The sequence below is a fragment of the Marmota flaviventris genome, chromosome 1 (genome assembly GCF_047511675.1).
Source record: "Marmota flaviventris isolate mMarFla1 chromosome 1, mMarFla1.hap1, whole genome shotgun sequence".
Taxonomy (NCBI): domain Eukaryota; kingdom Metazoa; phylum Chordata; class Mammalia; order Rodentia; family Sciuridae; genus Marmota; species Marmota flaviventris.
In genome coordinates, this window is record NC_092498.1 from 194,564,701 (window position 1) to 194,587,886 (window position 23,186).

A 23,186-nucleotide genomic window follows, 5' to 3' on the forward strand; every position below is an offset into this window, starting at 1 on the left:
AACAAATGATTCTAGAGATGTCTGCACCGAATGCTCAGACCACTGAGCAAAACACCATGTCTCACTCCATCCCCTCTGGCTTAGTGGAAGGAAATGATTTCTCCAGCAAATTGAAAAGAGAAACCAATATCCTGCTTGCCTCTTTGAGCAGCGGTTACATTAGCAACATCTTTTAGTTCAAGGCTCATTGAAAGGTCATTAGTTAGTATTTCTTCAGTTTTGTTTATCTTAAAATAGACCAGCTATGTCTCCATTTATGCCTTTAATTGTCACTTATCATTTAGAAAATATACACATAATATGGTGCTTGTATACTTATATTTAGAAATTTAATACTTTGAAAGTGGTCTTGTGTCCCAGCACCATAATTTGCCTAGACTTCTCTTATTCTGCTTGTTTAAGTTTAATCTGACTCACCATTCTCCAGCATGTAATTCTGACAGAATTCTATCTTCCCCACATTGTATATTAACCACAAGATAAGAGAGAAATGAATTCTAGGCAAACAGATGTAAAAAAAAAATAAAATAAAGTCATTGGTTTTCTATGTGCAAAACTAAGAAATATCAGATGGAGTTTGATAGGTTTTTGTTTTTTTTTTTTTTACTAATTAGGTTTGATTCATTAAACGTGTTCTATCCTCCTTATTTATTATGATCACAGATAGATAGATGGCATTTCTTCAATTTTGAGAGACCAGTGGTTAATCTCTTTCTTTTGTGAGAGTTTATAGTTGCCAGGTATGTTATTGTAGAATTGTGGCTTCACACTTCTCCCATTCTTAGGTGGATTCATCCAACCTTGCATGCTGTGCCTTGATTTGAGCCTGTTCCCCTGGCTTCTGTTGGTGACTGTACCTCCACAGCTCCAGAAGAAACCACTCGCTGCTCAGACTCTGAAGGTGGTCATGAGTTTCTCCAGCAATTTCATTCACATTTCTCTTCTGACCATGAGGCTGAATGGTGCTCAATCTGTTGAAAACCTGGACATATCCCCTGTGCTACATGAGAATCGTTGACTTTTCTAACACTAACCTATATTTTTTCCTTTTTAAAATTTCCATCTTTTGTACATATTTTTCTTAATCCTTTTCCCTTAGGAGGGGAAAGGTAATTTTAAAATCAAGAAAGGATTTGGGACCACCCTCAGCATATCCAGAACATCTGATACAATGCTTTTCTTTTATTTTTCAGTCAGTTTGCTCCCAGGAAAGCCTTTATGTGGAAAACAGGTAAAATGAAATTTTATTTTTTGTGTCGTTAGAAGAATAGTTTGTCATGTGTGTCCTGTATATTCCCATATACATATATATCCCATATATAAGTGTGCTTGAATGTATGTATAAATAAATACATATATCTGTGTGTGCACGCATATATATTCACACTTATGTTATTTAACATGTCTAAACACACATATATTTTCACTTATGTTATTTAGCATGTCTAAAGAGTATTTAATTTGGGGAAAAAGTTCTCTCAGTTACTTTCAAACAGAGGCTTAAACAGTTTCCTTATTTAGTCTCAATCCTGTGTCCTTCCCAAGGTGGAATTCCTGTTACCTTCCCCAGGCATTGAAACAAGGAAATATTGAGTCTACACAGGAATTTGCAACTCTATTGGCTTATTGAGAAGGCTGCTTAAAGGACTTTATTTGGTATTATTAGCCACTTCTATCCTATAATTCTATAGCTAAACAAAAAATAATTGGAATAATATTACTTTAAGTTTCTCATTCTTAAATATCAGTTCATCTTCTTAAAGAGCTAACATGGAAAACTTCATCTAGAGCTGGGTGTGGTGGTGCATACCTATAATTCCAGCAGCTCAGAAGGTTGAGGCAGGAGGATTTGAAGTTCAAAGCCAGCCTCAGTGATTTAGCATGGCCTTAAATAACTCAGTGAGACTGTGTCTCTATATTAAAAATTAAAAAAATAAATAAAAAGGCCTGTGGATGTGGCTCAGTGGTTAAGCACCCATGGGTTCAATCCCTGATATAAAGACAAAGGAAGCAAGCAAGCAAGCATACCTGTCTAAATGTAGCAGTTCACCTGTCTTGGGAGTTAGTGGAGGGAGGTAGTTGTGAAATTTATAGTCTTCGGAATAAGACTAGACATTTTTCACACTTAACATATATCTTTCTAAAAGTACCTTTTTAAAATGGACCTAAGTCGACATAGATATTAAAGTGTCCCCTTGATTTAATTGCAGATATTCAGGAGAAATTAAGGAATCCATATTAACAGGACTAATCACATTTAAGATGTATTAAAATCTACAACTTGATTTAGAAATATAGTATTCATAAATAAGTTGTTGGTGAATTTTATTTCAGGTGTTGGCTTAATGACTGTTCCACTAAAATTGGTTAAAATGGAGACTAATTCAATGCCAGTACCATAAATAAATTAAATAAATTAAAACTCGGCATTAGAGATAACTGATTGAAAAAAAAAAACACACTATGTTAGCACTTGGAAATCTACACGTAACTGAAATCTTCACGTAATTTTCTTTTATCTTAAAAAGTATTATAAAATAAGTCTATATGATCTCTGTGTTTAAAAAAATTATGATTCATACAGAATTTGGCAAATTTTCCTATTTTTAGGGAAACTGAATCTGGGAGCATTAACATTTTGGTGATGATTCTGAAGCATTCCAAATTCTATATCCATATAAAAAAATTAAGTATTAAGTAAGCATTTGCAATTTATTTGGGTGGGAAACCTTATTCCCTAGTCTTCTAACCAGTAATTTCCCCTACCTTACACCCTAATTCTATTCATCAGTTGGCTTCTAGTCAACATTACAAGAATAACTCACATATACGCTTTGCATATGTGAAGTCCTGATGGTCCTAGAATTGAGTGACTTTCCTATAAAAATAAATCTATTTCTAAAATTATTGCCTCTAGAATTTCAATATTTCATCATGCTCCCCAAATAAAAATAATATTACTTAAGAAAAAAACCACTACTTATATGTTTTGTTAAATCTCTTATTATATTTATAGTGATTTCTTTCATTATCCTCACTCCTTCTGTTTCCTATATTTCCTCTCTCTTTCTCTTCTTTCTTTTCTGGCATCTGTGCCTTCTTCCTAGGGTAGGGGAATTAATTCTGTCACACTGTCATTAATTTATTATGACAAAACTTAATGTCGCACAAATGAAACATAGTGTGTGGGAATTTACAATAAAGGTGTGCTATAGCAGAGTACACATCCATTTAACATAAGGCATTTAGTATCCTTAGGTTTTATATCATAAAAAACCATGTTTTTCATTTCCAGTAGGCTCTTGGAGGACAGTAACATATGCAATGAGACCTATAAGAAAAGACAGCTCTTTCGGTTGGTATGGTTTACTTTTTTAAACTGTGTTTTCAGATTATGTGGCAGAATCGATGTTAAATATAAGTGTATTAGTGTAAAATATTTCTGTTCATGAAATAAAACATGTTCCGTGCTCTCACTGCAGAGTTTGTTACCCAGCTAGTGTGGTATCGTATGGATCATGTGAGAGGCGGGACTGGAAAGCTACCTCTTTCTATGTGGTTCTCCAAGGTTCTTCTGCTGACTTTGTGTGTTTCGGGACTCACTTTGGCAACACACTTATTTAGCATTCCCAAACTCTTTCAGCAAATTATACCAAGTTAAAATTTCTCTGACAGTTTGAAATCGAGTACATATTTCCAGCGCTGGAAAATACATCAGTGATAACTATTTGGTTAAGTAACTTTTAGGTCTCTATTTTCCCTCATAATATTCAAATGTATTTTTAAGCACGAATTTTATTTCTAAAGGAGGCTATGATGTTCCTTCCAATTATAGTGAGCTACTTAAATTGAGATCTGTGTAGGATAATGGGAAAAGATAAAAAAAATATATTTTAAAGTTCTGTGTTCAGATGATAGCTCCATAGATGCAGAGGGACCATACCTATTTTTATTTTTAACCAACCTATCAAATATATTAACACATTTGTAAATAGTAGGATACCTCTCTGCTACAGGAAAGGCAAAACCAAAAAAGTTTCCTATTAAGAAGAAAGAAAATACTAAGAAATATGGATAAATCGGGTGTTCAGAAATTATCTTTATGCCATTAAATCTGAATTTAGTGAAATCAGAACAATTGGTTCCTCTACACTAGGGCAGAAAAAAATCCTGCATCTCTTTCTTGAAAACCCAGAGAAAAAATAAAATTTACCATTACCCTTATAATCATGCTATGATTTAATTTGTATAGGCTAATATAGATAAAAACATGCATTTCACCCCCAAGAGGATGTTAGGTTTACACAGGCCCCAAACTTCCCCCTTTGAGGAGTTGCCCTATATTTAGGTCAGACATCCTAAACATTCCATCACCTACCAAAATGACCAAGGACAGAAACTCAGAAAGACAACTTAGCTCAAGCCACCTACACAGTTGTGAAGGCAATCCAGAGTGCACATCATCCATAACTGGGGCAAAAAAATTACAATGTTCATAAATGTAAGAAAATGGACACATCAGTTGTTAATCAGCACAGACTGAATTTAGAGTATGTGCTTTGTGTCTCTCCTAGGTTTAAATTCTAGTTGCCTATGAAAGGGCCACCTCCAATGACTGGATATTCTATTCCTACTCTTTTCCTGGATTCTAGTTAGAGGGGTCCAGCATTGAATTTAAGAGGGAAAGTGAAACACCTGTCAGACATGTTTTTCTATAAAGTCTATGATTTCACACTCTGACAGATATGAAATTCAATTCTGGGCATCACCCTGCCATTGTTGGGCTAAATAATCAATGAATAGAATAGTACAAAATATGTTTCAGTGTGTGAACACCTACAACCATAAAATAGATTCACATGCTATTTTGAATCTCATTAATGCTAACTCCCGGAAGCAGCAACTTATTTTAAAAATGCACAGATCTTGGCTTGGGATGATGAGTTGAGTCAGTAATCAAAGTAATAAAGCTAAGAAAATCTCAGGTTGTCTTACTGACCAAATGATGAGGCCAGTCTAGAAGACCTCTCTTCTCTCTAGAAATAGCTCTACCAGGTGAAAGGGTGTAGAGTACAACACAGGACTAATTTGCATCCAGGGAGAGTGGTGCTTATCTCCTTTGCAAAGAAATTCTCCGCTATGCTGACATATAGAAGTCTGGATTCCTCACATGGATGTGCACAGGTCGTGGGGAGAGGCATATTGAAGCAGAACTAGTGATGGGAAAAAGGGTTCACTACTCACTTCTTCTGATGTATCCTACATACTGAGGTTAGGGACCATCCCACATGCAAGCCAGTGTTTTTCTATAATAAATATTCCAAATTAACTACAAATGAGATTATTCTCATATACCTGGTGAATTCATAATTGCTAAGTAATGATTTAGCCAGACCTTGTCAAAGAAGGGGCAACATAATCAGAATTACACAGGAGAAGAATGAAGTTGAATTTGGATATGGAAAGAAAAACTATCAGGAATGAAGCATCAAATTCTTGAAAGGGCAGTTTTTCTATATCCTATCTCCCATGGCTTTCTTATATTTCGAAGGAATGTAAGAACTAAAATTACCTGGCCATTGCTGAGGGTACTTCCTCCTGCAGCCTGGTCTTTTTCAGATGGTTCTTATTTCTAAACCAAGGACCTGAGGTTCTGAGAACAGAGAATGTAAGGAAACATTGATGGGGAGGCGGGGCAGGTGGCAGGGCATGGAGTGTTTTCATCCAGTGTTCTCTTTGAAAATGTTTTTTTTTTTTTTGTTTTGTGAGTTTTCTGTTTCACTTTCTCCCCTTGCTTGATGAAGTTCCTGTCACAGATTAGCTAATTTCATTTTTATTATCTCTTGGATCCATTTGAAGCAAAACCTAAATTTCTGTGCACCTTCTGCAGAGTGTAGTTGGTGAGTGTTTAAATGAGCTATACAGACCTCTAGCATATCTCAATAGCAATAAAATTATTGTCTTTAAAAGAATATTTTAAACAAAGCTCCTGGATCACAGTTATGAGACTGGATTCAGGACTTGAAAATGTCACATTTTATACTGATATAAAATTAAGGGCCATATTTATTGCCCATGATATATGTCCCCTTTCACTTCTTTATAATCTACAAGAATCTTAGGATATTTTATCTATGGGTTATTTCCATCTTCAGAAAAAGTGTCAGAAATATTAACAAAGTTACTTTTAGAGCACATTGGAAACCAATGAAAATGCAATTGTTTTTTTATCAAGTTTCTTAATAGAACACATGCAGATTTGCATACTCTTTAAATTACTCTGGAGGCTTCAAAATTCACTTCTAGCTATTGGATTACCTCTAGTGCATTCATTGTATTTGAATTTTGAACAAGTATGATCTTTCACTTCAAGATATTTCTGGTATTTCCACTGACCCCTCTGGAAAGCTTCTTGTCAGTGTATGGCGTATAGTGTTGACACTGTTGTTTTCACAGGCTTTTCTGTGTGAAAAGGATTAAAAGGCTATTTCCTCTACCATGAAGGTTAAACTCATCAGGAGTAATTCTTACCAGGGGTTAGCAATTTCTGTGACTTCTGTGCTGTCTGTCATATCCTTTGTGAGTTCAGATACGTATCATAAAGTTGCAAAACAGACTAATAAGTAGCTTTTCTGGACCTGTATGGATTTTCCAAGCCAATTATTCACTGCTGAAGAAACAGAAAAAAAAAAAAAAAAAAAAAGAATACCCTTCTTTCGTGGGAATTCCTTTTAGAATCATTTAAAATTATAGTTACCTCTGAACACGAATTCATTGTTGGATTGGCTCACGAGAACTTATCCCCCTATCCTCTCTGCAAGAGAAGGTAACAATTATATTCTATGCCATGTTTTTCTAGTTACTTCTTCTTCCCTGGCAGAAGGATCATGTGACATTCCTAGGTTTGGTTTTTCTGTTTGTGACATGTGTGTCATATGTGATGTGTTATCTGTCTATACATCATCAAGGTGCTTGTAGCAGTGTTTTGGGGAGCCAGTGGCTTAATTAAAGGGTTAACAAGAAGGGTCTTGCATAGATGACTCTTCCAAGAAAGGCCCCATCTATGCCCACCCACCCCGTTCGTGCACCGTAACTCTGTTCCTGTGCGTCTTTCTGATGGCCATGCTCCAGGGGCAACAGAGATAGCTCAGGGAGAACATCTGGGAGTCGGCAGAGCAGCTCGGAGAATGAACTCAAGTGGTCGGACCACCAGAGGGCCTGGAGCAGCACAGACTCCGACAGCTCCAACCGCAATCTGAAGCCCACTATGACCAAGACGGCGAGTTTTGGGGGCATCACGGTGCTGACCAGGGGTGACAGTACGTCTAGTACCAGGAGTTCTGGGAAGCTGTCCAAAACAGGTAGTTAGTACTGAATGGGTTTATGTCCTCTGATGTTTCGGGGTTCTACCTAACCCTTCCTGTCACCGTTCTCTCTTTGAATTAACTAATAACAATGTCATTGATTACATCACATTCTAGGCAATTAGAAGGTACGGTTTTAATAGGCTACCCTCTCTTGCTGTGCACCTAAGTCAAGTTCTTGAACTCATTAATCTTCAGTTTCCTTATCTATAAAATGTAGGTTATCGTAGAATATTACTTGAACCCACATCATTAGACTTGAAATTTACTTCATTTACATTCAGTTACTTAAACTTAAGTTTTCCCGGTAAACTTAATTGAAGTTGAAATTAGATCACTTTCATAAAAATGATTACCATGGCACTTACACATAGCAACTATTAAAGTTAGCTATTGTTTTTCAATTGAATACTAAGACTTATTCCTTGCAGCTATCCATATTAAAATATTTATAGATTTGGTTCTTGTATTAACATACTGTCAGTATGATACTCAGTAAGTCACTTGCCTATGTCTGCCTGTTTCCTCATTTGAGATATGGAAATAATAGTATCCATGTTGTAAGGTTATCAAGACTAAAAGCATAAAGATTTTCAAAGCCACTTGAATAATACCTGGAACATTATAAGTACCCAGGAAACACTCATTCATTTTTATTATTGCCATTTAATATTTTCATGCCTGTTTTACATTTAAGTGAGTCTTAGAGAGGTTTAGATTTTCTGAGTATGTGCCTTTTTTTATTTCTGTGATTTTTTTTATCCCAAAATAAATAATTTTATATAGTTAGATGGATATAGATATATACATGTAGATATAGTGATATAGATAAAGTGATATATATGTATATACATGCAAAAATATGTATTATATATCATATATACATTGTTTTTTTAGTTTTTATTCATTTATTTATTTTGTGTGTGTGTGGGGGGGGGTGTACTTGGGATTGAATCTAGGACCTCACAAATGCTAAGTCTGTGCCCTACACTGAGCTACATTCTCAGCTCTTTCTTTTCTTTTCTCTTTTTTTTTTTTTTTTTTTTTTTTTGAGAGGGTCTCACTAAGGTGCCCAGGCTGGCCTCACACTTGTGGTCCTTCTGCCTCCATCTTCTGAGTGGTTGGACTTAGAGGCATACACCACTGCCCTGGGCAATAGTGATACTTTGAGTTAGGTATATCATTCAAGTTAGCATGGACAGTCTTTAGGAGGTGAGTGATGATGGGAGATCCAGGAGAACCAGGATCAAGAACTATTTGACCAGTTTTAAGTTGATGGAAGCATAACACTTGGTTTTGCCTTCGAAAAGCAGACTCCCTGACTATTACTAGGGGCGGGAGTTGAGAACTGAGAAAAAGCAGACTCCCCAACTATTACTAGGGGCACGAGCTGAGAACTGTGATTCAATGATCTGCCCTAGGTGTTAGGATATGCTGGGGGAACATTCCTGGGCTTCGGGTTGCAGGTGAGTGGAAACTTGGGCAGGGATGGTAATGATGAATGGATACCCCAGTTGGAGTATATAGTCATGGGCTGCCCTGCATTGGGAATCCTTTCCCCACCATACTTTGCACTTGGGCTAGGGCAGGTGAGGAAGGAATTCTGCAAAATCTCTTCATTACACTGATGGTTTAACATGATTACTTTGTTGACATATTCCTCCCACAAAATTATCCTATGTTTTCCCACATAAGAAGAAAATGAATAGCATTCATACAATTAACAGTCACTACAATATACTTATGTGGTGCTTCTTAGATCCAGGGGACTCATGCTGTCTTCCTGTGAATTCTGTTCACCAGTTGTGGAGTTCTTGATTTCCTACTCTAATTAATTGCTCTCGTATCCCACTACTCCAGCAGCTGAAGTCAAGAAAATCCACTGTGGTGCTCTTGAGCTCTCATAAACTAAGAAAGGTTAAATACTTTTAAACCTTAAAATGCAGAAACCAAGTATCTTAAATAGTGCACTTAAAAATTCCAGCTCACCAAAAGAGCTCTTAAGATTTTAAAATTAATCATCATTTTCCACGCACCAACCCCCAATCATGTCCCTGGCAAAGCTCTTTGGAAACATTTAATACACTTGAAGAATGCTAAAATGCCATGTTCTTTGAAGAATGATTAGAGATTGTAAATGCTCAATATATATATTTTTCCTCTTTTAATTTAAGTGTCTCCATTTGAAAGCTTGTCAAGGTGTAGGCATGGAAAGCGGGAATTTTTTTTTTTTTTTTTAAAGAAACTCAAGATAGGATGTCAAAACAAACTTACAATTTCCCAAGATGGTTTTATGAAGTAAAGCTGTCAGTTTTGCTGTCACGGAGCTTCAGATCAGCACAAGTTTCTTTTCTTTTCTTTTTTGTCTTGTACTTCATTGTTCAGGTAGAATTGCAAACTTTTTAAAAAACTTTCAGAGACTGAGTCTGGAGTTTGACATTTAAGTTACTCTTCTCCTCTTTTAATTACATGGGTTTCAGCTTTAAGTAGGTAATAATGAGACTTTTTTTCCATGCCAGAAGCATGCTTTCCTACATTTTAGTTGAAAGCATCTTACTGAGGACTGAAAGTACAAGCACATCCACATGTCTGGATGCATCTGTGGAGGTCATGTTGCCATTACATTGTCCTTATGAAGAGCACTTGAATGATGTTTGTACTGCAACCTCACTTTTTCTTGGTAATGGCAATATAGTTGAGAAATAGGAGTGAATTGATTTCTTCTTATATTGGTCAAACACTACTGTTTTATTATCATCCACCATTTCACTCTGGAACAGGGGTTCTCCACTTTAGCTGCACCTGAATCAGCTGAAGGACTTGTTAAGTCACAGATTGTAGGTCCTGCCCCAGAGATTCTGAGGCAGCAGCTGAGGAGTGGGGCCCAGAAATGTGCATGTCTAACTTTCCAGATAATAGACAGTGCTCTTTCTTGAGCAACCACACTTTGCAAATAGCTTTTGTAGAGATACAAGATGTCCTTTGGCTTTAATAATCTTTGGTGTCATGGCCAGTGGTTTTCCAGGTGCCAGAGCATCCTCCCTGTTGTCACATTCCTTGACTACATCCTGTTTTTGCATACTGTATGGGTGCCTAATCCTTTCCCTACTTCCTCTTCTTGTTAATCTTTCTTGCTATTGCTAATGCATCCTAGTATTATGCTAATATGTACTATGCTGGTAAACTTTCTTTCTGCTGTAATTTTGGAAACCATGGGTTCTTCTACTGACTGTGTCCACACCCTCCCTGCCCTGATCTGGAAATATTTTCTTGAATTAATTAATTCAGAAAAAAAAAAGAACCTTTGTGGTTTGGGATTCTTGTTAAAGAAAAGTAGTTCTTCATGGGTTAAATAAGCAACAGAAACTTTGTTGAGAGCTCTTACAATAAGGGTTAAGGCAGTCCCAATAGGGGAGACCGAAATAGCTCCACTGAAATCAAAGTGGGAGAGATTTTAAGCATTGGGATGAGCATGGGAAAGTTAGAGAGGACAGATTTATGTATTAAAGGCACAAGAAATACTTTAACAAAGGTGAGGTGAGGGGCTTCTGGTTGGAAGGAACCTGCCTCGGTTTAGGTCAAGTAAGGGAAACTTCAAGCCACCTTCTTTTTCACTGTTCCCCTTGTATTTAGTATAGGGCTTGCATTTCACAGAAAAGTATTCTGAGGCCTAAGGAGGAATCATTTCCGGAAGAAGACTAAGCTAGAAAGAAGCAGGCAAGAAACTAAAACCTGGGACCTGGCCCTCTACACCGCTCCCTGCCTCATCTCCCAACCCCCCACCCTGCCCCTGGAATCAGCTCATGCTGCTTCCTTCCAGCCCAGTTCTATTGGTTTGGATTTTTTTCTTTGCTTTGTGATCTCTTTTCTCCTCTTTTCCCATTTCTCCTTTTTCTTCTGTTTCTCTTGAGAGTTCATCTGAGTCACCTAGCCACTCTGATGTATTCTTCCTTTCCCTATCATAAACTGCCCTAACATCAAATTTATTCATTCATTCATTCATTCATTCATTCAATCAGTTATACATGACAGCAAAGTGTGCCTTGATTCATTGTAGAAATGGAGCACAATTTTTTATTTCTCTGGTTGTACCCAAAGTAGGGTCACACCATTCGTGCAATTATACACGTACCTAGGGTAATGATGTCCATCTCATTCTACTATCTTTCTTACCCCCATGCTCCCTCCCCTTCTCCCCTGTGCCCCAACCAAAATTCCTCCACTCATCCCACGCCCAAATCCAAAGAGTGAGTTCACCCGCAATGTATGAGTGTGTGCCACCTACTCACCCTCCTCACCCCTGCTTCCATATTCTAGATTATCATCCACTTATCAGAGACAACATTTACCTTTGTTTTTTTTTTTTTGGGGGGGGGATTAGCCTACTTCACTTAGCATGATATTCTCTAAATCAATCCATTTACCTGCAAATGCCATGATTTTATTTTCTTTCATTGCTGAGTAATATACAGTAGTGTATATATACCACAGTTTCTTTATCCATTCATTTATTGAAGGGCATCTATGTTGGTTCCACAGTTTGGCTATTGTGAATTGAGCTGCTATGAACATTGACATGGCTGCATCACTGCAGTATGCTGTTTGTAAGTCCTGGAATAGCTGGGTCAAATGGTGGTTCCATTCCAAATTTTCTAAGGAATCTCCATACTGCTTTCCAGATTGGCTGCACCAATTTGCAGTCCCACCAGCAATGTATGAGCATGCCTTTCCCCCCACATCCTTGCCAACACTTATTGTTGTTTGTATTATTGATAACTGCCATTCTGACTAGAGTGAGATGTAATCTTAAGAGTAGTTTTGATTTGCATTTCTTTAATTACTTGAGATGTTGAACATTTTTTCATACATTCGTTGATTGATTGTATATTGTCTTCTGAGAAGTGTCTGTTCAAGCTCCTTAGCCCATTTATTGATTGGGTTGTTTGTTTTTTTGGTGTTAAGGTTTTTTTGAGTTCTTTATATATCCTCGAAAATTGGTGCTCTATCTGATGCTTAACATCAAATTTCTGTGTCTGGAAGTACTTGGCCCCCGGCTTGGTCAGGACCCTGGCTCTCACATAAGTGACATGATGGTGAACGAATAACCTAGAGACTTAGAACTTGGTCCATGTAGTCAAGTTGCCGAGGTTTGAACTGAGACTCCACCACACACTATGTGAGCCTTGGAAAATGCATTTAGCCTTCCTGGGGATCAGCTCTCATTTTCAAAATGAGGTTGCTATCAAAATTAAACTAGACAGTCATAAGGAGTGATTAGCACCTTGCTTGTTGCATGTACCATTTAAATTCTGACATACCATTTATATACTGACCAAAGCCATCATTAAGCCTCTGAACAAGGGAAAACTGGAACACTTTCAACTTGCAGCAACCAAAATCCTAAAATTTTTAAATATCAATTTCAATTGATTTTAACCATTTGCATATATCTAATCTTTGCATTTTATTATTATTGTTAATACATCCAGCATTAAAGCTGGGCTGCCTGTGAGTAGACTACAGCTCTACAGATTCTAGCTGATAAGATCCTTACAAGGCAGACACAGATGGTTATGTACCAAACTGAAAGGCCAGTTAAAAAGTCTTAGCTTCATGTTTATTGCTGAGCTTCCCTCTGAGGATCTTTGGTCTTTATGTCTTGATTTCAAGTGTTGAGAACTTAATTCAACTTTAATCTTCTTCTTTCTTTCCACCTCCAACATCAAATCATTTGAATTGTTTCCTGCTCTTTTCTATTGATGCTGTTACTTTTCCCCCAAGTGACAGAGGAAAATATTGTCATTAATGGTTGATGGTCATTTTTCTGAAGCCAAAATGAACTCACGCTTCGGATTTGGCTTTGGTTGTTCATTTTCTGTATGCATCCTCCCCCAACACATACCCAAGCCAGCCCTAGCCCACACCTCAACTCAGATTCGGAAGGTGCATCCTTGGCCCCAGCTCCTCTCGCTGTCTAACTCCTTAGCCTGGAGATAAGTGAAAACAATGTTACATGACTTTAAGCATCTGGATGCAAGGTGTTGTTGTATTATTTCATAGTGCATCTATAAGCAAACACGACAATCTGCATTGAGACTGTGACTCCCGAATCATAATTTCAGTGCTGTGATCTCAAAACTATGCTTAGCATTTTCAATATTATTTTATATCCTTTATTTTTCTCCCCATATATTATTCAGAACCTCATGAGCATTCTAAACTACTCAGAGGTAGCATCCTGAATTAACGTAAAGCTTTATCACTATTAATAACCAAGTCATGGGAAAAGCAGAGAAGATGCCCAGCTGAGGACACTTGTGATTTCCCATGTTATACACCTTGCACACATTGGGGAGGCAGTGAAGAGTCATCATAAAAGGTGAGGCTGTTTTCCTAGATCAAATCCCAGCTCTGACATTATCTAACTCTATGAGCTACTTAGGTTATCAACTTCTCTGTGTTCACTTTTCCTATCTATACAGGTAGTAGTTAGTAGTAATTATTATTAAAATGTTTATCCAGGTGCTTACACATACTAAGTGCTTGATAAATACTACTGTTTTCCTTCTTGAAAGTTGTCTGACTTTCCAATTGCCCCTCTTCTCTGCAATTTCATGTCATAGTCCTATCCACTTTTCACTTATTTTAGAAAGTCTCCAGTTAAGCTAAGAGGGTATTTTCAGAATCTTGAAAAGAATGATAACTATTGCTTGTATTTTTTGATCTTTTATGACACAGAGGAACATATTTTGAATGACACAAATCAATAGTTGTGGGATGACTTAATAAATGTTTTTACTACATTTTGCAAACCATGTTATTATCCAGATCACCTATTAGCTTGAATTTACAATAATGAGAATTTAGTTTGGTGTATCTTCTCTCTAATGCTCTGGTTAATACTTAGTACCCAGAACAGCTATGTTTGATGCTGCTGGAGCTGTTTGGCTCTTGCTGCATTGAAAGGCAGAGAGTGCCCAGTAGACATGGGATACGACAGATGTTTTCTTTTTTTGTTTACAGTGGAGGGAGACACTATATGATTAGGGATCATTTCTACTTGGTGGATTCTACACGTTGACCCAGTTGTCTTCATATTTTGGAAACACATAAACATCCCCTATATTTGTACTCTTCTGAGAATTGAGAATTGAGAATACTCAATTCCAACTGAAGGATGCTTGATCATTATGAAGGCCAAGTTGTCCTTATTCCAGCCATCGACTACGTTAAAAAGAGTTCTTCAAATATGTGGAATACAGTACAAAATTTAAGCACTTAAATATGTCTTGTTAACACTAATAATAATGCCCATCATCTGTTTATACCAAGCCCAATATTTGGTTTCTCCCATTTTTTTTTTAACTTAAATCCTTAAATTCTATGTTGTTCTATCATTCTACAAAAGAAAATTAATTTTCAGTAGTTTAAAAGTTTCGCCTGGTCAGCTGGTTAGAAAGAGTCAGCATCCTGATTTATCCATGTCTCCCTGACACTTTCAGTCCTGTACATATTCTCCTAAACCATTCCATTCCTTGAAAAAAAGATGCTATTTGCTTTTTAGATTTGTTCATTCTTTCGTGCTATGCTCCCAAGAGGAATGATCTAGTTTTTCTACTCACGTATGAGAGAAAAAGGTTGTTCCTCATGATCCCCCCCTTCAAAACTCAGCTGGGTGTTAGAGAAACAGTACTTTAGAACCATGCACATATTCAGGATGTACTAGGATTCCTTCTTAGGCTGCATTGTCTTCAACCCCTATCCTATTCATGTTATTCTTACCACTGCAACTCATTGAGACATCTCTATGGCATTAGTTATTCAAGGATATGAGAATTCACAAGTACTGAGTTCAGAGCTTCAAGATACCATTTCCCAATTTATTACCCCAGTGGTATGTGGAAAAGCTGAGAGCTGAGAGTGCTCATCTGAATGCCTCTTTCCAAAGAAAATAGACCCATGAAAAATATGTAGCAATGATTTCAACGAAATGTGGGCCCAATATTTAGTTAAACATTATTAATCTTGTCCTGTGGCAAGCACCTCAGTTACTTTAACGATGGGTTATAGAAAAGTAAGCCTTTAGACAAAGATCCATGTTCCTTGTCCTCTATGTTGTGTACCAAATGACTTGTTGATTCATATCGCTATGCCAGGTTCTGAGTCTTCCAGCAGCGCAGGCTCTTCAGGATCGCTGTCCCGTACCCATCCACCTCTCCAGAGCACACCCCTGGTCTCAGGCATGGCAGCTGGATCTCCTGGCTGTGTGCCCTATCCAGAGAATGCAGTGGGGGGCCAGGTCCCTCCAAGCAGCACCAGCTACATCCTCCTTCCACTTGAAGCTGCAACAGGCATCCCGCCCGGAAGCATCCTCCTTAATCCACACACAGGTTAGTTATGACCTATTTTAACAGAGATGCAAGATTATCAGTGGTTGGTTGTTGTGTTTGATTTTATGAATTTGCTAGTAAGTTTTCTGAAAATACCTGAGTAGGAGAGATGAATGCATGAATGCAGTGCAGCATCTTTGTTTAGGAGGGATAGGCCTACAGTTCATTGATATTTCCATATCTATAGCAATACAGAAACATTGCAGAAGATCCAATTTTCTCTCTGTCTCTTTTTCCCTGACCATGGTATCTCTCATGTATTCCTGGGAAGAAATATCAGAGACCATAGTGCAATGAGCTGGTGTATACTAATTAAAACCCTGTATTTCTCAGACCTAATTCCTGGTCAGCCTATATTATGTCAAAACAGATTTTTGCATCCAAAGATATTCTGGAAACTTGAGGAATCCAGTGAGAGACAGTGGATTCTTCTATATAGAAGTAGCTCTCTCACCTTAGAACTTCTCCCAACTCTTGTAAAGAATTAAAAAAAAAAAAATAGCAATAATGAAGAGGGGTAAAAACAGAGCAAAGTTTTATGTATTTTAGGGATAATAGACCCAGACTGGTTTTGGAAAATTGTTTTTGAAAAACTGAGGAACATTTGCTTTGTAGAGGAAACTTCTAAATAAGAGGCAATTTTGTCCATGCCCCTGAGGAAGCAAAGTTGGCAGCATCCAGACATTTTGATTATCATGACATAAGGAGGAAGGGGGATGTTACTGGTGCCAGTAGGTAGAGGCCACAAATGCTGCTTATATTCCCCAGAGGCACAGAGCAGCCCCTCCCAGCAGAGGGTTATCTTGTTGAAAATGTCAGCAGTGCTGTGGTAGAGAATCCTTGCCTTACAAAGCTTGGCAGTGATGAGTCACTTCCTGAGAGGACTTTATTAGTGACTGGGGTGGGGGGGGCGGGGGGCGGGGAATGGAACCATCTTGAAATAGATCCAAGGTTGAGTTTAGATCATTCCAGAATGTTTCTTCAATTATCTAAGTTTTAAAATGCGATGTTGGATGAGTATCTCATAAAAATAATCTGACTCCATCTTCTTGCATATATAGTTCTACTAGTAATTGGGAAATTCAGAGAACACAAAAACTATAGTAAAGTAGTGACTTGAATAATTGCTGAATTTTCATAAAACATATGGCACATTCTCAAAGTATGGTGTTTGATTGAGACATTTTGAAAATGCCATAAGCTTGAGGGAAAAGAAGGAAATAATCGTTTTATTGAAAACCATTTGAAAGCTCCAGATTAGATACTTCTAAGGAGGATTTTTGGATTGCTTTTATTTTATTTGGATGATTGTAAGCACTACAAAGGAAATTACAAGAAGACCAGGATTGTATTCATTACTCTGGGCACTGATCAAAGTCTGATCTGACTCTGTTGGCTTAAATTCTTTCACTTTTAATTGAGATAGAGGACTTGCAGGAAAAAAAAAAACACATATTAAACATTTGTTTTGAGTGGTTTGTTTTAAGGAAAATTACAGAGTGTTTCAAAAAGGCTCAATAGAGTATTTTTAGGGTATAATGCAGGAATATTATTTGTAATGATAGCATGGTTGTGCATGGGTATGTGTATATTATCATCTATAATCTTGTTTATAGAAAAAGGAGTGCTGCTGGTGCCAAGTCCCAATTCTTATTCATTGGATGGAGTCACTTAGAGCTGTTATCAAAATATCTCTTTTGAAAGGATCTCAACTAAGGAAAAGGATATAATAACACTGTTGAACGGTTTCTCCACACACATTTGTCTGATCTGACAAATGCTAGACATTTAAATATCCCTAGACCAGAAGGAAAATGTATTACTGTGTTTTATAATGTAGTTGAGTGGTGAGATGCAAGGTGAGTTATGATGTTTCTTCTTTCTAGAATGCATTTACTTTTATAAATTGAAAATAGGCATGTGCATGTATATATATGTATATATATGTATATATATATATACATATATATACATATATATACATGGATGTGCTATATCTATATCCATATGTCAATCATATGGGGGGTGTGCATGTAAGTATGTGTATATCTACCTAATCTCTCATCTGATCTCTACTGTTGAAACTGGCAGTTGGCCTCCTCTGGCCTGGACTCATTTTTCACTGTCATTGATGTGAACTCCCAGAAACCACAGCTCTCACCCTTCCCTACATAAGTTTCTGCCAAGCATGTGGCAGAAATTCTTTGGTGTTAGGAACCAAGATCATATGACTGCTGTTCTTATGTGGATTGCCCTCAGGTTCATTTCCTTGTTAGCAGCGTGTTTATAAGTTCCTTGTAAGGAAAGGCCATATTTAGTCATTTAATATTGATTGATTGTTTGATTCCCTGAAATAAATAACAAAGTCGGCTACACCTTATACATGCTGATACGGATTGTGGAGCAGTTTTTTTTTTTTTTTTTTAATCTAATGTCATGTTTTTGACAGGAATGAGCACTCTGCACTTAGTCCTTTTCTCTCACTGGGCTTTGAACTCAAGGTGTCTGGGCTTCCTCTGTCACTGGATTCTCTTACCTGTACCAGCACACCTACCAGGGTCTCCTGGGTTTGCTACTGCTGCTTCCAACAGGAAAACCTCCTCTAGGTTGAATTGGCCCAGGCCCCACCAGTCTTTTCTTTCTCCTGCAGTCTTTAGCAACTGCCATTCAAACTAATTGCTTGTATTCAGTTGTAAATTGTATCTGGGTTGGTAAAAAAAAATCATGGAATATAGAAAGGCTGTCATTGCCTGACTTGAAAACCAATAGTTACCTGTCCCAGGTTTCCTAAGAAATGGCTTTTGTTCTTTACTCAGGCATTCATCTTCTTTCTCTCAGGTCCTTCATTCTCTTTGCCTTTCTTTGGTGAGCATAAAAAATCCATTTTGTATACCTTCTTCCCCTTTCCAGAAGTATCTGCAGGCTGTCTACTCCAGAGTCCTTAGTACTGTTTGTGTGCAATTATTTAGAATCTTCTCTTTCTTCTGCTGCACAGGATATTCATCATATTTCAAGCAGAATATCTAGAATTTATCAAAAAGAACATCCAAATATGCTGGGGTTATGTTTTTAACCCAAATTATAGGTCATTTTTCACACTTCTTAAAAATTGAAAGCCGTAGAGTAAATATCCTTTCTTTATGCTTTCTGTCTTGTGTGTGTGTGTGTGTGTGCATGCACGCGTGTGTACATATATGTGTAAGCACAGAGCGAGACTGAGTTTGAAATAAGTTCAAACAAAATTGTAGCCTTATTGCTGCTATGGAGATATTTTTTTAAAGTGAAGTATCTAAATTTTTTCTTTGGTCTTTCTAAATACAGAACAAACAAAAATGGGAAAACCAAGGACTAGAGCACTAAATAGGCTGATGCATTATTTTTTTAAAAAATGAAGTACATTTTATCTTTTCCCAAATGACTGGCTTTGTCAGGAAATGAATTGCAGGTTTTGCATCTAGAACAAACTTGTTTTTTTTTAAGAAAGGAAATAGATGTAAAACAATAAAAGGTAGCTAAAATTAAATGTCAGTGGTGAGAAAACAAGTGCCTGGAATATTCAGAACATAAAAAATAACTCTAGATTTAGTCATCATTCTGTGAATATATTTCTGGTACACTTATTTTCTCATCACAGAACATTGCTGTGGTCATGAAACTATTATCAGAACTTCCTTAGTCCTGTCACTCATGTTCACAAATATGCAGTATTTAAAACTTCTTGTTATATACACACAAATATACATGCACTCAAATTCTTTGGTAGTGATGGAGGACACTACGCTCCTGTTACAGTCTGATCACCAAGTCTGTTGCTCTTTACCCATGAGCATTTTCTTTGGTGTTACTGCAGCCTCAGTATTTGCCCTCCCAACCTGTTCCATTTTACTTTTTAAATTTAATTTCCTGAGGAATAAAAACATATAGGTAGAGTGTGTGACCTGCACCCACTGGAAGTGTTAGGCCTTGGTAAATCTTTGTATATGTGAACACCTGTGTAAACGTGATCCAGAATTAGTCATGTAACATGTCTAGTCTTCCAGTAGATTCCCTCATGCCCCCTCAGCAGTACCACAGTTCGGATTTCCATTGCCCATTAATTAGTTCTGTCTGATCTTATATGTAATAAATGGAATTATATAATAGATGACTTTTAGGACTGATTTCTTTCATGTAGCCTATTTGAATAAATAGCTCCCATTTTATAGCATTTGTTCTTGTTGTATGAGTACCATGTGTACTTCCTTTTTCTAGAATATTCTGTTTCTTCTTGATGAGTTTTTCAATTGTATCCCTCTCTCCTCATCCCTTTTTGTTGCTATTCTTCTTGTATAAACATTGATTCCTTGTTGTTCTTCATCTTCATTGTTAAAGAAAAGGCTATTGTCTCTGCCGTCACATGCTGCTAGCCCTGGATAGGAATGTTCATGTAAACCCTGTGCCTTAGAGCAGTGTATAGACTGCAAGGCTTTGCTTATGTGCCTGAGGAGCCCTTGACATCTGTCTGCAGCATCGGCCTGATGCCGAGATGTGGAGGCCGTTCTTGGAAACAGCAGCCCCAGTCTGGGGGCCCTATTCTTTCCAGGCATTAGCTCAGTTTTCTAGAGAACATTTCTGTGAATTCCACTTGGTAGACAAACCTCCTGTCTTCGGGGGCTATCGAAAGAGGAAGAAAATGCTCACAAGCAGCTCTACAATTTATCTGTCCATTTCCCATGTTCTACTTCTTCTCATTCTTTTTCTGCCAATACTGGGTAAGATTCTCCTTTGAAGCACACCCTATACCTCTTCTGACTTCTCATTCATTCATTAATAACTTCCAATTTTGATTGTTTATTCTCCCACCCTAAGATTTCTTCTTGTGCCATATACTCATTATGTATACTTAGATAATTCAATTAAGTTATTTTGGTGTAACAGAAAAAGGGAATGGACTTTGGAGTCTTATTATTGATCAAATAATTTTCTGGTTCTCTCACTTTTTTTTTTAATTGTGGAATAAGTTCTCACCTCCCTCTGAGCCCTGATTTTTTTTAAAATCTCTAAAATGGAAACGATGATGTTTTTATCAGAAAACAAAAGTAGAACAAAATGAAAATGAGATTGCATATTTATGGGGTTGTTGGAAGAACTAAAATGGTGCATGTAAGGTGCCTGTCACGTTGGAAATCAGCTGTTCTCTCCTTTACCTCCTCTTTCCCTCTCTGCCATTTGCTGCCCTTCTCTCTCCTTTCATCTCTGTATTCCGGAATTCTTTCTGGTGAGCCTTCATTTCTTTTTTCTGAAAAGCAGAGAGGTTACCTTTCTTCCTCACAGAATCATCATGAGGCTGAAATGATACTATTTTGCAAATGAAAAAAACTACTCCTCAAATATAAAACAATATTATTAGTAGCAACAGTAGCTATAGTGAAACATGCAGTATTTCCTAAGGCAAAATAATTTATGTATATATATAAGCTCCATTGCAAGATGATTCTGTGATGAGTTTATCATGCATCATCTTTAAAATAGGAAACCTATAAATCCCTGGTTATGTCCACTTAGAGAAGTGAGCAAATGGATGCATTATGTTCTGTTGGCTAGGTAGTTGTGGAACTGATGATGAGTCTGAATTGGCAACAAGGCTTAGTGGAAACAAAATAAATGTATGGTCAAATAACTTGTGACTGTGGGTAGCTGAAGTCGTGTAAATGGGAAGCAGCCATGCCCCTCAGTGTGTGTTATCTCAGTGATGGCTGTGAGGTACCCGGCAGCACAACACGTCGGCTTTGTGAAAATTGCTTCTCCGCAGGTTTCTCCACTGGATGCCACTGTCCACAGGAACACTGAGCTCTGGCAAAGCTCCCTGAAGATGGTGGATTTATTTTCTGCTTCTTAAATTGCTATGGGCTTACACTGTCATCTAACCTCAGCTAGTTTGGATCACAAACAGTAAACTTTCACTCTGGTGGAGGTTTTGGTGTCTGGATTCCCACCACCTCCCCCTTCACTTCAGGCTAATTTTGCAGTATCTATCAGAGTGCTTCTTTCAGTTAGGGAAAGATGGAGAAGTTCACCTGGATCAAGCTCTGATCCCATTGCAGGTCAGCCCTTTGTGAATCCCGATGGGACTCCTGCAATATACAACCCTCCTGCCAGCCAGCAGCCCCTGCGGAGCACGATGGTGGGACAATCCCAGCAGCAGCCTCAGCAGCAGCCTTCTCCGCAGCCTCAGCAGCAGGTGCAGCCACCACAGCCACAGATGGCAGGCCCTCTGGTCACTCAGGTGAGGGGCTGGCTGGAAGCCCTGGAGGGGGAGAATTCCCAGATGAAGGCTGCATCGCCTTCAGAGCAGCAGTGACCAGGAAGGAGGTGTATTTTCTAGGGATGCCACTCACAAGTAAAACCTGTCAATCTAGCATTCTTTGTTGCAGGGTTGATAGAATTTCATCTGATGTTGAAGTTTAGATAGAAATGTATACCCACTCCAGTGCATGTATCTGCAGAGGGAGAGCAGGTCATAGGGAAAAGGAAGATGTTTTTTCTTAAGTCTAGATGCTGTTTTTATGTATTGAGGAGTGTCTGTCTTACAGACTGAACTCATAATGCCATCCAGGCTGTGTATCATCTTGCTTATCCATTTCCATCACAGATCCGATGCTCATGTCTGCAAAGAGTCAGTATTGAACTCGTTATCAATGGGAGGAATGGAAATCAATCAATTCCAAGTGAACTGCTGTTCATCCTCATGCCTCTTAGAAAGATGCAGAACTGCCTCCTTTCCTAGGGAGACATGTGGACATAGCCACAGGAACCTGAAGCATTCTAGATAGGCAACTAGAATGAGCCTCTTTTTACTTTTTTTTCTTATCTCTTAGACCTTGGGCAGTACTTTTAGAATTAGAGAATCTAACCACCACCGACACCAAATGGACATCACTAACTTCTCCAAGGAGTGTTCCCTCTGTGCAAAATAGCCTCCCTCAAGGCTGTGTCAGTCTGGTCTGCATGGCCTTGACTTTTCCTTGGGGGCTGGTTCTCCTCCCTGGGCTGCACTGATCCTAGAGGACCTATTAGGTATAGCAGACACTTCCTGTGGGACTCAACACCTGTGCTTTCCTGTTTCCTGATCAGCTTTTTCTTCCCCCTAGTCTGTCCAGGGGCTGCAGGCACCCTCCCAGTCAGTGCAATATCCGGCAGTCTCTTTTCCTCCCCAGCATCTCCTGCCTGTGTCTCCAACGCAGCACTTCCCCATGGTACTGTATTATATGTAATGTGGCTTTTCCCCTGGGAGAGCTCATTCACTTGGTTTGCTGTTTTCCTGTGCAGCTTGGGCTGATCCTGGGTGGGTGTCCTGGGCCGATGGCGAGGTGGGGGTTTGTGTGTGAATGTCTCATCCCTGAACAATGCAACCCATCTCTGTAAGACATCTCTTGTTTCCTTTCTGTTATCT

At 38.1% G+C, this 23,186-nt stretch overlaps 1 protein-coding gene across 1 annotated transcript in view; it reads left to right on the plus strand.

Moving 5' to 3' along the window:
- Arpp21 (cAMP regulated phosphoprotein 21) overlaps window positions 1-23,186 on the plus strand; it is a 149,077-nt gene that overhangs the window by 77,177 nt on the left and 48,714 nt on the right. Inside the window, exons 12-17 of the mRNA XM_027932514.2 lie at window positions 1,194-1,231; window positions 3,296-3,355; window positions 7,132-7,361; window positions 15,521-15,754; window positions 21,838-22,019; window positions 22,885-22,989. Coding sequence (XP_027788315.2) covers window positions 1,194-1,231; window positions 3,296-3,355; window positions 7,132-7,361; window positions 15,521-15,754; window positions 21,838-22,019; window positions 22,885-22,989 — 849 coding nt within the window. The remainder of the gene's footprint in view (window positions 1-1,193; window positions 1,232-3,295; window positions 3,356-7,131; window positions 7,362-15,520; window positions 15,755-21,837; window positions 22,020-22,884; window positions 22,990-23,186) is intronic.